The sequence below is a fragment of the Diaporthe batatas genome (assembly GCF_019321695.1).
Source record: "Diaporthe batatas strain CRI 302-4 chromosome Unknown Contig00008, whole genome shotgun sequence".
In the NCBI taxonomy this organism is placed as follows: domain Eukaryota; kingdom Fungi; phylum Ascomycota; class Sordariomycetes; order Diaporthales; family Diaporthaceae; genus Diaporthe; species Diaporthe batatas.
The window spans coordinates 1,687,904-1,704,154 of NW_025408555.1; the positions used below are offsets into that span (position 1 = coordinate 1,687,904).

The window sequence follows — 16,251 nt, forward strand, 5'->3', positions numbered from 1 at the left end:
TAAGTATTATATATAAGATTATTATATAATTTAAGTAAGTTAGTTAAAATAAATAAAAATAAAATTATTATTCCTTTAATTAAAATTCCAACTTTATTTAAATAAATATCTATCTATTAACTTTATTATATTATAAATAAAATTATTTAAAAGTAATTATTTAATTAATTTATTAAATTAAAATATAACCTTTAAATAAAGTAACTATACTTTATTACTATATATAATATTTCAATTTATAGTTTTAATACTTTTATAAAAAAGAAATAGTTATTAATAATTAAATTTATAATTATATAAAAGTTAACGTTTATAAACTTAATAAGTTAATTTATATACCTAGTAATTTACTTTTATATACTTAATATTTACTTTATTTAATAACTCCTTTATATTTATAAATATTTTTTAAGTTAATATTAAGTAACTTTATAATATAAGCTTTTTCTTTAATTTTTAATACTTAAAGTATAAGCTCCTTTTAGCGCCCCTTTACTTTCACCTTTTAGTACCCTTTTTAATACTCTTTTTAACACCCCTTCTAAACCTTCTAACCTATATATATTTAGGTATTAATTAAGTATTTAAATAATAATTAAATATTAAAAGATTAAAAAGTAAAAAAGTAAAAGTAAAGATTATACTCTTTCTAACTTTTTAACACCTTTTTTAACCTTTTAAACCTTTAAACTTCTAACCTTTTAATATTTAATTAATATTTAAATACTTAATTAATACCTAAATATATATAGGTAAAAAAACTTAAAAGGAGTATTAAAAGAAGTATTAAAAGGTGAAGGTAAAGAGGTGTTAGAAAGAGTATTAAAAGAGGTTTAAAAGGGGGTTATACCTTAAATATTAAAGATTTAAAAAATTTTAATTAGATATATAGTTTTTTATAAACTTTATATATAAAAATAAGTATTAAGTGTATAGAAAGAAAATACTAGGTAAATAAACTAACTTATTAAGTGCGTAGATACTAGTTTTTAAATAAAGATAAATCTTTATTTTAAAGAGAAGTTATTATTATTTAAAATAGTTAATATATCTTTAAAGAAGTTAAAGGATTATAAGTTTAATTTAAAGTAAATTGAGATTTATAAGAATTTTAAATTTAAGCTTAAAGGTTTTAATTTAAATTTAACTTATTTAAAAGGAAAATATTAAATAAATTGAAAGAGAGGTTTAAATAAAGTTAGATTAAATTATAATATAATAAAATAGTTAAATAAAAATTAATTAAAGTTTTATAATTATAAGTCTTTTAACTTTATATTTAAAAGAGTTATAATAAATATTAAATTTTTATTTTTTAAAAAGTTATATTTTATTAATTAAATTTAACTTAAATTATTTATTTATTATTTTATAAATATTCCTTTTTAAAGAAATATAATATTAATAATAATAGAAAAGAATATAATATAACGATTATTACTATTAAGTTTACTTATTTTATTACTTAAATAACTTAAATTTATAAGTTTACTTATAATAAAAATAAATTTATTTAATAATAATATTTTATAATATATTATAAATAATAGAAATTACTTTAAAAGAATATTATAATTTATTTTATAAAGAAGATTAAGTATTTAATTTAACTTTAATTAAATAATAAATTAAAGTTTTATAAACTAATATTTATACACTTAATAAGTTAATCTACACACTTAATATTTTCTATTAATATACTTAATAGTTAATTTTAAATATAAAGTTTATATAAAACTATATACTTAATTAAAATTCTTTAAAATCTTAATACTTTAAATATAAAATATTAAAACTATAAGTTAAATACTTATAAAACTAATTAATAAGTTTATATACTCTACTTATTTTATTAATTTAAGTAGCTTTTATACCTTTTATAATATAAGATTTTAACTTTATTACTTCCCTTATATTATTCCTTAAATAACTTTAATTTTAAGTTAATAATTCTTTATAAATAATTTAATCTTTCTTTTATTATAAGTCGCGAGGACCGTCTTATAAACCCTTTTTAAACCCTTTTTAATATATTTTCTAATATACTTTCTAATATGCTTACTAACTCTTTAATATACTTTTTAATACCCCTTTACCTTTAACTATTAACCCTTTATTTCAATATTAACTAAGTATTTAAATATTAAATAAATATTAAAAAGTTAAAAGTTTAAAAGGTTAAAAAGTTAAAAGAAATATTAATAAGTTAGAAAAAGTATAATCTTTACCTTTACTTTCTTACTTTATAATCTTTTAACGTTTAATTAATATTTAAAAGTATATAAGTTAAAAAATATATTAAAAGAAGTATTAAAAAGAGTATTAAAAGATATTTAAAAGAGGTTTAAAAGGAGTTTATACTTAAAGTATTAAAAATTAAAGAAAAGTTTATATTATAATATTATTTAATACTATTTTAAAATATACTTATAAATATTAAATATATAAAAAGAAATTATAAATATATAAATTAATATATTAAGTATATAGACACTAACTTAAGTTTTATTTACTATTATAACTTTATATATAGTTAGCTTTAAATTTATAATAAAGTAATATATTACTTTATTATTTTCTATTAATAATATATCCTTTTCACTAGGCTGCTCTATAGTAGGTATTAATGTAGTCTTCGACTAAAGGCTGCTGCTATAACGAATTCTTATAACGACATTCAACTCTCACAGCAAACTCAAACCAAATATCTAGACAAAACGATTTGTCTATGAGAGTTGTTTGAGAAATGAGGAGTTTCAGATTTAATGACATTGTACTAATAGTCTCTGTAATTTCATGTTGTATTCCTGACAGGGTTGATCGTCCACATGACCTGTATTACGAGGCAAGCTTCGTGAACTCTTGCAGCAGCGCTTATCAGCTGTCTCGGTCTTCCCTCGGCAAGTTATCGCACTCCGAGTTAAAAACCCTCATGTATGTTGAGCGGTTTATTCATGGCGTCACAAACAAAACAGCGGAGTAAAGGGGCTTAAAAATGGGCCGAGGCATGGGAATGCAAAACGTATACCAAGCTACAGGCCAATCGGCATTTATTTCTTGGCTTGAGACAGTTCAGCCCGCATCTTTACTCAGCGCAATGTAGCACACAGCCTGCATCACATTAATTATCCGTAACTCCTTTGCAAGAATTTATAATTATACACACCACTATCTAGGCAAGCAGCAAACACGAGACCATGTTGTGCAACTATCCGCCCAATCCTCACACGGCCGAGATGGGCCCATTTCGCTTCACGGCCCCCAACTTCCCGCACCGCTCCAAGATCCTCTTCTGAAACTGGCTTTTTATTGTAGATCTCTACGTAAGCTTGATTTACTTGCTTATCTAGGCGTTTTTATTCCATTTATTGAATGCGTAGGCACCGACGGCATTTAAACTCAATCGTCAAAGCCCCCGATTTGACCATTCGTGTTGACTTTTACTTTCCATATCAACTTGGTGGGGTTTCAAATACCCCTACACTGTTCTCCTGCCCTTCTCAACACATATCAGACGTCAAAAATTGACCCGCGAGATTTTTATTTTGTCAAAAATTGCGATGGCTTCTAGTTCTGCTGCCTTGTTTCCTGGTGTAGACCTCTGTTCTATCCCCGTGAGCGCTCCTCCGGAAGGCCAGGTTAGCAATTTTGGGCATCCAGACGCATCATTAAGAGCTGTGTTCATAATTGTCACAGTCATCATAACTGTGTTCGCCACTATCTTTGCTTGTGGTAGACTATGGGGTAATATTGACAGGCGAAGATGGAGTGACTGTAATTCTCTATCTTTGGAATACTATACCAAAGCATTACCCAGAGGGTGGCTAATGTTGAAGCTCTACTTAGATATGGTCCTCGTTGCCACCCTCGCCGCGATAACTCAATCAGTATTGCTCATAAAATGTAAGTACGACAAACATGGTTCCTAATCCAAGCCTGGATTCTAAAGGGGTCTAGTCATTAAACCTTATCACCACTCATGGGACGTGCCGCTTTGTTTGTTCAACGCACAATACTTCCAGGTACGATATAATTCGGAAATAATGAACTCTTTACCATGCTGATATAGCAGTAGGTCATGCTTGTAAACACGGTCTTGTCTAGCTCGGGTATGCTCTTGGCTAAGACTGCAACCTTGCTTTTGTACCATGAAATTTTCAAAGTCTCAAGGAAACTTCGTCTCGCCATTCGATTGGGAATTGCAATCAATGTTGCTTTTTGCGCAATCTGCCCCCCAATCTTGTTATTATACATGACCCCCCACGCCGGGCAGACTTGGGATGAGTTCGCAACCTATGCGCACTCGGACAGATACGCACTTGTGATCAAGTTGAGCGTGGCCGCCGCCATAGTTGCATTCGCTATCGATGTTTATATCTTCGTACTTCCTATCCCCACCATCCTCGCACTGAATCTGCCTATGCGAAAGCGGATTCAAGTCATTGCAGTCTTCTTCACTGCTATCCTGTAAGATCTTCCTGTTCCTCATGTGCTGTTACTGCTATAGATAGGAAGAGTTCTGATAGTACGGTTTAGGGGTGTTTGTGCCAGTGTTTTATCTCTTGTCTATAGAGTGAAATCACTTTCAAGCATTGACGAAACATGGCTCACAGGGACCCCTTTACTGTGCAAGTAAGTAGTGATCACTGCCGAGCTATATATAATAAGCAAACTATTGACAGGCGATCTACCACTTTCAGTCAAGTTGAATTATGCGCAGCCATAAGTGTTTGTTCAATGCCAGGATTTACCAAGTTCTTCCGGGTCAATATTTCCAACTCGACTTTAGGCTCCAAACTCAGATTTATTGTGTGCGGCACTTCCCCAGCCGCAGCAGTTCGGAAGCCTGTACGCTTCAATCCGAACCAACCGCGCTCTGGATTCAATCGTCGAGGAACCGGACAGGAGCCACATAGATACGGATTCAGTGAAACATGGCTCATGGAAAGCAGAAGCAGAATTAACATTGAAACTCAAGTTCCTTGGCTGCAGCCCGCTTATTACGGCGGAGGTGTTACTATTGGAAGCGCTGTGGACAGCGAGCAATTGTACTTGGGACCTTATGGAAGTCCAGTTCGAAACACGGGGTTTCACTAGTGCTTGGAAAGAGTATTTGACTGTCGATCTCGGCTTTCTAAGGACGAGTAAAAGAATATCTTGGATTATTGCCCCAACACACCGGAACCATTTTCGAACACAAATATGATGAAACGGTAATCTGATTATTGATAAGGATGCATCGTCATTGATGAATTTTTACAGCACAGTGTATCCAGAGACATATGTCGCAATCTTCCTTTTATTGGTTTTCCAACGTCTCCCCATACCTGGCATGAAATTGCAATACATGGGATCAGTCCCCATTTCATTCTCCTGAGTATGAACGCCGACATCATGCAGGGGTGATAATATACAGTGGTGGTGATTTCCATCTTGCTGTCGACCATATGTTTCGCTCTCTCATGCAAGTGCAGCGAGTCTCTCATCATGAAAATTCCTCAATTCGGTAATTTCCGGCTCGCAGCGTCGGCCGTCCGCTCGACTCTCCTCTAGCAATTCATCTCGAATCTCCAGCTGGCCAAGAGAGCGTGGTTTGCTGAAAGACGACCATTGGTGCGTACTGCTCCCCCATGAGCCTTTGTGCGGAGTTCCGCTGCCTGACGTTTCGCGGAGTGTGTTGGGCGCCGACTTGCGCCGACGAGCCCTGGCCAGTAACGGCCCATAGCATGGCAGGCACGCCGCGATGATGGAACAGTTGGGCTCAATCAGCATGAAGATGTATTGAGTCGATTGCTTGGCTATGCAATGTGTTTGTTAGCCGTCCGATCTGCTCATCTTGGAACTAACAAGCAACTGCTTCCACCCATTTACTTACAGACGCTGTCTTGCAGGGTTGTAAGGTTTCGGAGACTTTGCTCAAGAATGATCCCACGTATGATTGCGGCAATACAGCAGCTTCGAATGTGGCTGTCAGCTACAAATATCACAGGCCCACGTGTGAGACCATCAAGGAGGGGCTTACAATGCACCGAGCCAGAATATCCCAAAGACCATCAGTTTTTTCCTTGGTGATAAGAGCATGCGGAAAATGATCGGTAGCGGGAAACACAGGACGATGATATCGAGCGCAATGCTGCTGCCCACTTGTGCCAGTCCCAATGCTCGCATATCCCATCGTACGCGGACGTCACCACTCTGGAACACTGCGTCCAAATTCATCGTTGCGGAAATAGGATCAACAGCAGTGATTGTGAGCTATCCAAAAGCATTAGAAACGTGCCTGATTCATTCTTTGCCACGTTTGATGTGGGCGACTCTTTTCCTCGCGGCTTGACTGGCCGGGAATGGTACTCACTATGGTGAATGTGACACACCATACCGCGATGACAACGATGGCAACCCAGGTCCACATAACCAGTTTTTCGGAAATTTCGAAAATCCGTTTATAGAAAAGCAAGACAGATATCTTAACCGAGGCTATTGGTATTGCGAAGAAGCAAGCTGCCAAAAATGAAACCTGGGACGGGGACAAGCTGCTGTCAGTCAGGCTCAATTGGATTGTATGTTTCCATGGGTGCAGCGACTCACCTTTACAGTGTCCTCGAGTCCTTGAAGAAAATCGACGTCGAAGGCATCGACCCCTGACAGGGCACCGAAGACCCAGAACAGGATGCTCATCGGCATTACCATGACCTGATAGATATTAGCGAGGCTTGGAGGCAAGACTGGAATGGAGTGAAGATTAGACCAACCCAAGTTGCAATGATCCACCAGTCATCGGCATGGTAAGACTGACCGTTCCATCGCTTTGCCAGTAGACGAAGGTAGATAGAAACAGCAGCCAAGAAAGGGAAGACCACGGAGACGACGATGAGGGGCGTAGTGATGACCGAGATCATCGCCATCCCTTGTCCACCCGAAATGACGGGTGCTGGAGTCATTTCGCAGCACCGAGTCTTGACTGCATGTAGGAAAGGAGAATTGCAATCGAAAACTCATCCACAATTGGAGAATAATGCCCATGTATAAGCAAGCGTTGCCAGTATTGTGGGCTTTCTCGTACGTGATTTTTCAGACCACTTGGCTGAGACTGGGTGGAATGGAAGTCTTCGGGTTCATATTGTGAGCCATTGAGAACAAACGGGTGGTCTAGAAGGGTCTGAGCTGAGAATTAACATGAACATCGGCACTATGGCACAGACTGGTTGACTGACTACCATGTCGACAACAGCCGAGAACAGCACGACAACAAAGAAAATGGTTCATGTGACAGACATGTGACAGCAAAGCCCATACCGGACCTCCTGCCTTCACTTGAACCTGTTCAAGTGGACACAATCACACCGAAAGCGTGGGAGAGCTAGCTGCCAAGACTAGAAAGGCGTGAAGCTAGCAAGCGGTCTCGTGTGGTCAATACGGCGGTCCCAGATGATTTCTAGTAGGTACAGTATGTTACGTCGCAGAAGGATTCCAGGAGTAGATGCATGTTAGTAAGTTTACCGAAAATGTTTGAAATTATGAGGATTTGGTTTTGTTCGAAGTACCAAGGGCTCTTCGGTTGGATGACAACTTGAGTACCTAGGCTGCCCAGAGATTCCCGAGTGCCCAAGAGTACCGGTATGAAGACATCTTTCCCGTGGACTGCTCTGTTGGAGGTTTGAGAAAATACAATAAATACATTATACTGGTATCATATTATGCTAGAGTTATTCATAACGGCACACTGGTATTAAGCCAACTTCAAACATTACCAGAGTCGTGAAAAGTGGCACTGCATTATAAAATATCCAAACCATTATGGGATCAGCGCTAGCCCACTGTGGGTGGACCTTCTAGCCCCTGAACCCTGTCGATGGGAATACCCGTGCATGCAGCTGAAGAGCCAATGGTGATGCGGCTCAGAGCATGTCGAGCTGGTCTTGACAGGGAGCGTATAGGACGCCTGGACGCTTCGTACTGCACGGATGCGTGTGGGCCCACCCACGCTAAATATTGTTTGGGAGATTGAATGCCGTCACAAGGCACGGGACGAGGTGATTGGTGTTTGAGATTCGTGATATATGTGACGATCCATCTCCCCATCTCTCTTATCCCAATAGGAGCTACGCACTAGGTGCCGAAGCCTCTCGAGCTGCCGGTTAATCTTCTTTTCCTGAGCTAACCAAGCCTCCAAGCCACGCCGCCACCGCACGGCGGAAATGCTAACATAACGGCCTGAGGGGACGGAAGGCGCAGTCGTGATTTGAGCTCGCCCCCACAAAAGGAGACCCCTACTTGTGCAACATGGCTACTGTCCCCATAGGCATACCCCATAGGCATAGGGGTCCAATGATGTAATCTGTCCTTCGTGGCCTGCCACTTCCCTGCATGAATTTTCGACTTTTGGTTTTGTTGAATCGAAACACGCGCTAGGCCAGCCTTTCTTGGCAACACATGCTTCGACCTTGCCCGTCCACCACCTCTCGAGCATCATTTTCTCCTACGCACCCCTCGTTCCTAATCACCTCAGGACGTCGCCTCGACTTCACCCCGACTGCTGCCGCTGCTCAACCATGGCGCAGCTACCTTCTACAACGACCACGACGATGGCGGTGCCGAAGGCCGTGTCTCTGATACCGGCGGCGAACGAGTCGCTGTTGAGGCCTGGCCAGCAGCCCAGCTACATGTCCCGGCGCGGACCACACATCTCGGATCAGCCATGGACAGTTTCCAACTGGTACCTCCATATCGACTGGTTCAAGACGACCCTGCTTGTCTTCATCCCTATCGTGGCCGTCTATTACGCATGCTTCACGCCATTGACCCGCCCGACTCTGATCCTGTCTGTCCTACTGCACCTCTGGGCCGGCATAGGCATCACAGCAGGGTACCACCGCCTCTGGTCTCACTGCTCCTACACGGCAACCCTGCCCCTGCAGGTCTTCCTCGGATTTGGTGGTGCCAGCGCCCTCGAGGGCTCGATCCGGTTCTGGAGTTGGGGCCACCGCGCCCACCACAGGTTCACCGACACCGATGCGGACCCGTACACCGTCCACAAGGGTCGTGAGTCAATATCCAGTCGAGAGGCTATCTACATCATCACTACCACCACCAACACCACAGTCCTACTACTTGCTACTCCTCCCCTCCACTTCTTCCTTCCACCAGCCTGATGCATTAATCACCCGGCGGCCTGCTGGGACATCGGCCGCATGTGATACGTATGGTACCCTGAGAAGGTCAAGGCGCCTCTCAATTTTCCCCAATGCGCGCGCTGCTAATCACTGGATGCTGTAGTGTGGCATGCGCACATGGGGTGGCTCCTCCTCAACCAGGACTACAAGAAACACGGCCGCACCGACATCTCCGACCTCTCCAACGACCCCTTCGTCGTCTGGCAGCACAAATACTATGCCCCGATCTCTATATTCTTCGCCTGGGTCATGCCTCCCCTGGTGGCGGGGCTTGGCTGGGGGGATTGGAAAGGCGGCCTCATCTACGCCGGCGTTCTTCGCGTCGTGACGGTTCAACAGAGCTCCTTCACCATCAACAGCCTCGGGCACTACCTTGGCGATCAGCCCTTCGACGACAGGCGCTCTCCCCGCGATCATTGGATCTCGTCACTATTCAGCCTCGGCGAGGGATACCACAACTTCCACCACGAGGTACGGGGACATCCCGACGTCACACATTGGCGTCTGCACCTTGTGTCCTCATGTGACTAATCTCTACCTTCAACAGTTCCCTACCGACTACCGCAACACGACAAGATGGTTGACCTACGACCCGAACAAGTGGTGCATCGCCACCTGGAAATTCCTAGGCCTGGCGAGCGACCTGCGCACGTTCTCCCAGAACGAGATCGACAAGGGCAAGCTCCAGCAGGAGCAGAAGAAGCTGGACCGCAAGCTCGGCGTCCTCGACTGGGGCAAGCCGCTCGCCGTCCTGCCCGTGATGGAGTGGGAGGACTTCGTCGACCAGTCGCGCACCCGCGCCCTGATCGCCGTCGCGGGCCTCGTGCACGACGTGACGGACTTTGTCCGCGTGCACCCGGGCGGTAAGGGGCTCATATCGACCGCCATCGGGAAGGATGCCACCGCCATGTTCAACGGCGGCGTGTACAACCACTCCAACGCGGCGCGCAACCTCTTGGCCAAGTACCGGGTTGGCATCATCCGCGGGGGCGGCGAGGTTGAGATCTGGAAGGTGCGGGCGCAGAAGCGCGCCGAGATGATTCGGGATTACGATTACTCTATCGTTGGTTCCAAGGAGCACATGCAGTAGACATGGGCATGCTGGAGTTTGGTGGACAAAAGTGAATACACGGGAATACACGGTAGAAAGATGGCTCGCTGCTCGATTTACACAACTGTTATCGGTTTTCTTTGCATGGTCTGCGCAGCAGTGCTTGGTGCAGACCTGTGTTCGGTGTCATTTGGGGGCGTGGAATGGGTAAGACCGAAGACCTGGGGACTGTTTGCTTGCATACCTTGGTTCCTACGTACCAAGGTAACTAATTCAAATACACGATCTCGCTGTCAGAGACACTCATGTCCGTCATGAGTACCACAGAGCATTAGAACAGCACCCGCCGCCATCATTGATATCAAGATGCGCCACCACGGCCGCCGAGCTGGCATCACCGTCACCATCACCATCACCATCACCATCAACACCATCGAGCCTCCAAACCTCCACAAACCCGCTCGAGTTGTCCGTGAGCACCGCGAACTCGTCCGTATACGGGCTCGGCGACAATATGTTCGCGATCCCGCCGCTTGATGACGTCGGCACGATGAAATTCTGCTTTACAACTGCGCCCTGTTCATCTAGCGAGAACACCGAGATGTAGCCAGTAGTGTTTGCGTTTCTGCCTCGGTTGCTGGCCCACAGGTATTTATTGCTCGCCGACAGCGCCACCTCGTCCGCCCAGTACTGGGCCGGGTCCTGCTGCGCCGACAGCAAGAGCGTATAGACGCCGTCCTGGGCCGGCAGCCTGGTCTCCGGGTCGATGGCGTACTGCGCGAGCTGGCTGGAGCCCTCGAGGATGACGTACAGGTAGCGGCCCCCGGGGTGCACCACGACGTGGCGGGGGTCGGACCCCGGCGTGGGCCCCGTCAGGTTCGCCAGGTACGTGACCTCGCCGGTGGCGCTGTCGACGGCGTGGGTCCAGAGCGTGTTGCCCGTGTCGTCCGCCGAGTAGAGGTACCGCGAGTCTGGGCTCAGGGCGGCGCCGTGGACGCCCGACACGTCGGGGAAGTACGTGTAGTTCTGGATGACCGCGTCGAGGGTGCCGCCCTCGTCGACGGAGAGGACCGAGCCGCAGCCGGCGTTGATCCCCTTCACCGTTGAGAAGAAGGTGCCGTAGACGTTGTAGGGGGGTTGCTGGTCCGCCACGACGAAGATTGCGGTCGCGCTGCAGTTCCCCCCCGCGGGGATGGTGGCCTGGTGCTGGATGGATGTGGCATTGGTGATCGAGTAGCTCGTGAACTTTGGTTGCTGCTGCGCGTTGGACTGGCCGTAGGCCGAGGTGTAGAGGTTTGTTTTGTCATGCTGTGTCTGACTTAGCCACGGTGTTCTAGGGAGGGCAAACTTGAAGCAGAACTTTAGGGGAGCCTACGTTGAACGCAAGCCAGTTGCCAGCGTACGGGACCGAGGTGTTGGCTACCAGGCTTAAGGTGAGCGCCTCATCGTCAAATTCTACTGTGTAGAAAAACTTAGTGCTGAACGTGCCCACGATAAGCTCGTGAATGGTGGCTTGTACGACGAAAGCCAAACTTAAAAGGCACACAAATGAGGGATACATAATGCTAAAATGGTGCGAAAGCGCATGTAGGATATCTTGGCTGACAGGATGCCAAGGATAAATTTCCAAGCTCTTTTCATTTCCTCCGAACACCTGTCAGTATAAATAAACCCACCATTTTGCCGTCCTGATACTCCTCGATCCCCGCAGTCGTAAGCAAGTTCTCCGCAGTCGCAAGCAGATTCCCCACAGTAAAGAACATTTTGTACTGCCAGCATAACAAGCAATTTAAAATACCAATCATCGCTTCTGAAGCATGACGAAGAGGGGCAGGTAGCATAGGGGGAAGTACGTATGCGTCGGCACTCCCCGGAATACTGCCTAGGTACCTCGGGAATGTTCGCACTGTTCCGTACCGAGGTTAGCCTGGTTTATATACAACGCCTTTGAAGTTGAAGCCCTCTGATACCCTCCAGGACATGCACACCTAGGGGGCCCTCGACGAAAAGTCTCTTTCGAGGCTCTCCTGCTTTCACTGATATGAAATAACCCGTATTGATTGAATTTTGCTTCTCGTCTATTCCGTTGTCATGATATTCTTAGGGGTAGCCTCCCCCTCCTGAAAAGCATACCGGCACGGGAGACGATTGAGCAATTGGTCAAACAAGGGGATCAGCGATGTTCAAGTAATGCGAGATATAACTTTCGTGCTGCCCTCAGAAACTATCTTGAGCCGATATCGCATGACCGTGCCAATCATTTGCATCTCCTGTGAATTGGTCGTGAGACTGAAGCTTCCCAAGGGTTCAATACTGAATATTACCTAGGTATCTATGACTTGCAGTTATGTCGGATTGGCTGAATGCCAACCTAGCTAGGCATGGGGCGGCCGCCATCAGGCTTCCCAATTTGTTCGGCAAATATTCCGTAATCAACGATCATTCCCGTATTGGGGGTAACTCTATAATATGACTTCTGCCAACCTGAGGCATGTGATAGGCGCACAGCATCGAGGATCTTTAGTTGGCTGACGTGGTTTCTAAAAGCAGTGTTGGGGTCCAGGCACTGCTCCTCAACCAGCCTTCACGTGCGACCCAACATAGAGCCTTGCGTGACCTTATGACAAGGCGCAGGTTGGGAAACGTCAGTGTAGGATCAGGTCGTGACTTTCCTAGTTGGGAGTTATATCAGTTCTGTCACTCAAGCACCTCATGCTTACTTCCTAGCCAAGGCATCTCAAGATGGCGGCTCATCCAGCCATGCGCCTTGGAGGTGTGATGCCTCGTCACAGCCTTGTCAGCCCAGACGGAACAGGCGGTATGAATGTGAGAGCCACTGAGATGCAGTGTCCGAAGAGAGAGAGGAGGGAAGTGAATTCTAAGCACCGCAGGGCAGGGGAAGATGTTGCTACTAAACCACTCGGAAAACTATAAAGAAATTCTCTGTCCGGCTCTGCATGTAAACGTTGAAAGGACAAGTGGTCTGCATCTCTCAAATAACACCAACATGTTTTCTTTCACTCTAATCCGCCTATTTGGCATTTTCGCTGCTGCGAGCACGGTAACGGCGACGGGGACCAAGTTGAACATCACCGCCATTGGCACCTACAAGAACGCCTCGCGCTTTGAGTGCTGGGAATTGGACCAGCCATTCACCTCATCAAACCAGTCAGGGCTGGTGAACTCGAGAACAAAATTCCTAGGGGATGTCTCGAAACTCTCAATGAATGTTGTCCCGTCTGGATTCGACGGCGGATTCCATCCTGCACCGACCAACCAGTTAGTTCCTCCGTTCCAGAGTTCCAAACAGAACGCTAATAAGCATATCGCAGATGGGTGGTGCTAGTCGGAGGGCTCGGCGTGATCACGCTGCCGGACAACAGTTCTACCACTTTGACCACGGCCGGTGGAGAGTTCGGAGTGTTGTTCGCCACGGACACCGCTGACCTTACTGAAGAGGGCCATGGCGGTTTTTTTCCAGGTCCAACTGAGAGCATTGTACTTCAGATCCCGACCAAGGACAATAAGATACCAAAACATCGGATGTTGAAACACAATGAGCCATGCACAGTCAACGAGGTTGCTGGTTTGAGATCTTGGGCACTTGGAGCTTAGGGTTGTCGTCGGCCTTGAATATTCGATGCTGATAAGTAGGTACCCAAGTACCTAAGTACCTAGGTATTTATGGAAGGCCGCTGCAGGATGTCTGCGCCTGCGATGGATTTGCGTTTCACTGTATACCTACCGGGGGGAGGGGGGGTCCCTGATATAAGTATATTATTATATTAAAAATCAATATTTAAATAAAATTTAGACATTATAACTAAATATTAATAAAAGGTTAATAAAATACTATTATAGGTAAAATCTATTAAGGGGTTGATTATATATCAGATTTTAATATTATATTAATATATATTAGGAATTCTAAATCTACTAGTTTTAAATTTTATAAGTTAGTAAAAAATAAGGTTTTCGTATTTCCTTAACTCTATAGCCCTATAAACCTAATATATAGTAATAATTAAGCTGAATAATAGTTAATAAGTAGTTAAGTTAGGGATAATTTAAAAAAAAAAACTTAATTCTAACAGGAATTAAACTCCCTTTTTACCTATATATTAGACCCCTAATACTATGTTAAGAGCATTTCAACAAGTAAATCATATTAAGCTAAAAAGCGTTATATTATTTAAACATTATATAGTTATATTAATAGTATATTTATATTTTAAGAGAATATTAATATTATTCTAAAATAATAGTACTATTTACTCAATTTACCCCCCTCCCCCCGGTAGGTATACTGCATGGGGATGTTGAAGAAGTTCGGGTTGTCGATTCGGTGTGTTGGAGGAATTTTTATTATAGATGCATGGCCCCCGCCAGTTTCATATAGAAGCCATTTCATGAATAGCTATACTGACGCGCGCTCCTTTGGTATCCCACATCGCCCATTTTAATCGAGTTCCAGCTGGGTTGTCAACAATGTAGCTTTTTTAAAAACGCTGGGTCTTGAGCATTTACCACCGTATGAAGGCGTTATGTATGTCCCCGGACATATACGGAATAGAAGCGAAACCAGAGATATGTACTGATGTAGGCATGCTCCGGAATTACCGCCCCGCGATCAGTCGACCATACTATGGCGGACAATCCGAAGGGGATGCAAAATCTTGTCCGTTGGCTTCTTGGACGGACTGGTCTCCCCAATTAAATAAGACCATTGATCTCGATTATGAGACCCTGCCAGTATTTCCCAAAACAAGTGTACATACAATACCCTCTAGCTCGGGGGCTTTGTCAGCCCTTCAGACTCTGACAAACTCCCACAGCGTAGTCCCATGCCATCGTGTAACCAGCGTGCTCCCATCTCCACCATCACACAGAACCATTAGGACACTAGCCCCATGAGGTGACAGCATCTCATACCCTCCCTCTGGATGCTCCCTCGGTGTCCACAGCCCCGACTGATTCAGGTAGTTTGCCGAGGCACGAATGCCAAATCCACCGTCGTGGCCAAGGTAGTTCCCGGTCTTGGGATTTTGGAAGCCGAAGTAGCCATCCTTCTTGACGCAGAACCAATGGGTCTTTCTGTCAAAGACTCTGGTGGGCCCGACTTTCTCGAGTTTCAGTTCATCTCCGGCCAGCGTGATGGCTTTGCCGCTGCGCTTTTCGATGATCTGGAAGGTCTTCTCGGGACAAGGGACTGCTCCTCGGCTGCTACAGAGGCAATCAGGGCCTGCTGCGGTAGTTGAAGGGGTGTTGATCGAGCAGGTAGTAGTTGGCGCGTCCGTGGTCGTATCTGACTGCCAGTGGAAGGATTCTCGCTTAGGCCCAGTCGCCATCTCGATCTGGAGTGCACTTGACATGTTGGTTAGTCATCTTGAGTTTGGATGCAGACTTGAATGCGCTGACATCGCAAAGACTGATTGACGTACGACGTATGTTCTAATGGATGGCGTTGTCGGTTGGCTTTCTTCCCGAGGTCACGTACGTGCAAAGGGAGGCAGAAGTGGTGTTTGTTGGTTGTATTTATGTGCCTGCAGAAGTGTTTGCAGAAGTACAAATGTGTGAGGCCTACTACGTCTGACTAAGGCTGCTGCCAATATTGGCAGTTTCTTCTTTGTGCTTTGCGAAGTATTTGTTTCAGGTTAATTAAAAGCGATTGCTTCGCAATCTGTGCCTGCCGGCCTGCCTATCTGCCTGCTTGCCTACCTAGGTACCTTCCTCTATGTGTAGGTAGTCAAAATAGAGAGAGCGGAAGCATCCTGAATTGACTTGTTCAGGGGCAAGGGCGATAGCTTCATATGCATGCCTATGAAAATGATAGTGCGTCTTTCTCGACTCCTTGGACGTCCGCAGCGAGTCTCCCGAAGAAATCAATGCGCTATCTTCGTGCCTGAACTCATGCAGGAGGCCCACCGCAACAATTTTATTCGTGCTTTACTTTCTTGCCACATCTGACCGCCCTATTGCGTTCCCGTTTGAGAGAACCTTCAAAAGAAAGTACAACTCCGCCAGCTT

General features: G+C 44.2%; 3 protein-coding genes across 3 annotated transcripts; 2 read left to right on the top strand and 1 right to left on the bottom strand.

Moving 5' to 3' along the window:
* The first annotated feature begins 8,373 nt into the window (after nt 1-8,373).
* On the top strand, nt 8,374-10,433 carry KVR01_007604 (uncharacterized protein). Its single transcript, XM_044790865.1, has 3 exons — nt 8,374-9,042; nt 9,277-9,644; nt 9,721-10,433. Exons 1-3 carry the CDS (start codon nt 8,553-8,555, stop codon nt 10,261-10,263), a joined length of 1,401 nt encoding a protein of 466 aa, XP_044643857.1. The 5' UTR covers nt 8,374-8,552; the 3' UTR covers nt 10,264-10,433.
* Nucleotides 10,434-13,231: 2,798 nt separating this feature from the next.
* Nucleotides 13,232-13,839, top strand: KVR01_007661 (uncharacterized protein; the record flags this gene model as incomplete). The annotated part of the gene is made up of 2 exons (XM_044790114.1): nt 13,232-13,503; nt 13,557-13,839. The coding sequence occupies 2 exons, from the start codon at nt 13,232-13,234 to the stop codon at nt 13,837-13,839; spliced, it is 555 nt and encodes a 184-aa protein (XP_044643914.1).
* A 1,196-nt stretch (nt 13,840-15,035) lies between these two features.
* On the bottom strand, nt 15,036-16,034 carry KVR01_007101 (uncharacterized protein; the record flags this gene model as incomplete). The annotated part of the gene is made up of 2 exons (XM_044784965.1): nt 15,036-15,588; nt 16,030-16,034. The coding sequence occupies 2 exons, from the start codon at nt 16,032-16,034 to the stop codon at nt 15,036-15,038; spliced, it is 558 nt and encodes a 185-aa protein (XP_044643354.1).
* Between the last annotated feature and the right edge of the window lie 217 nt (nt 16,035-16,251).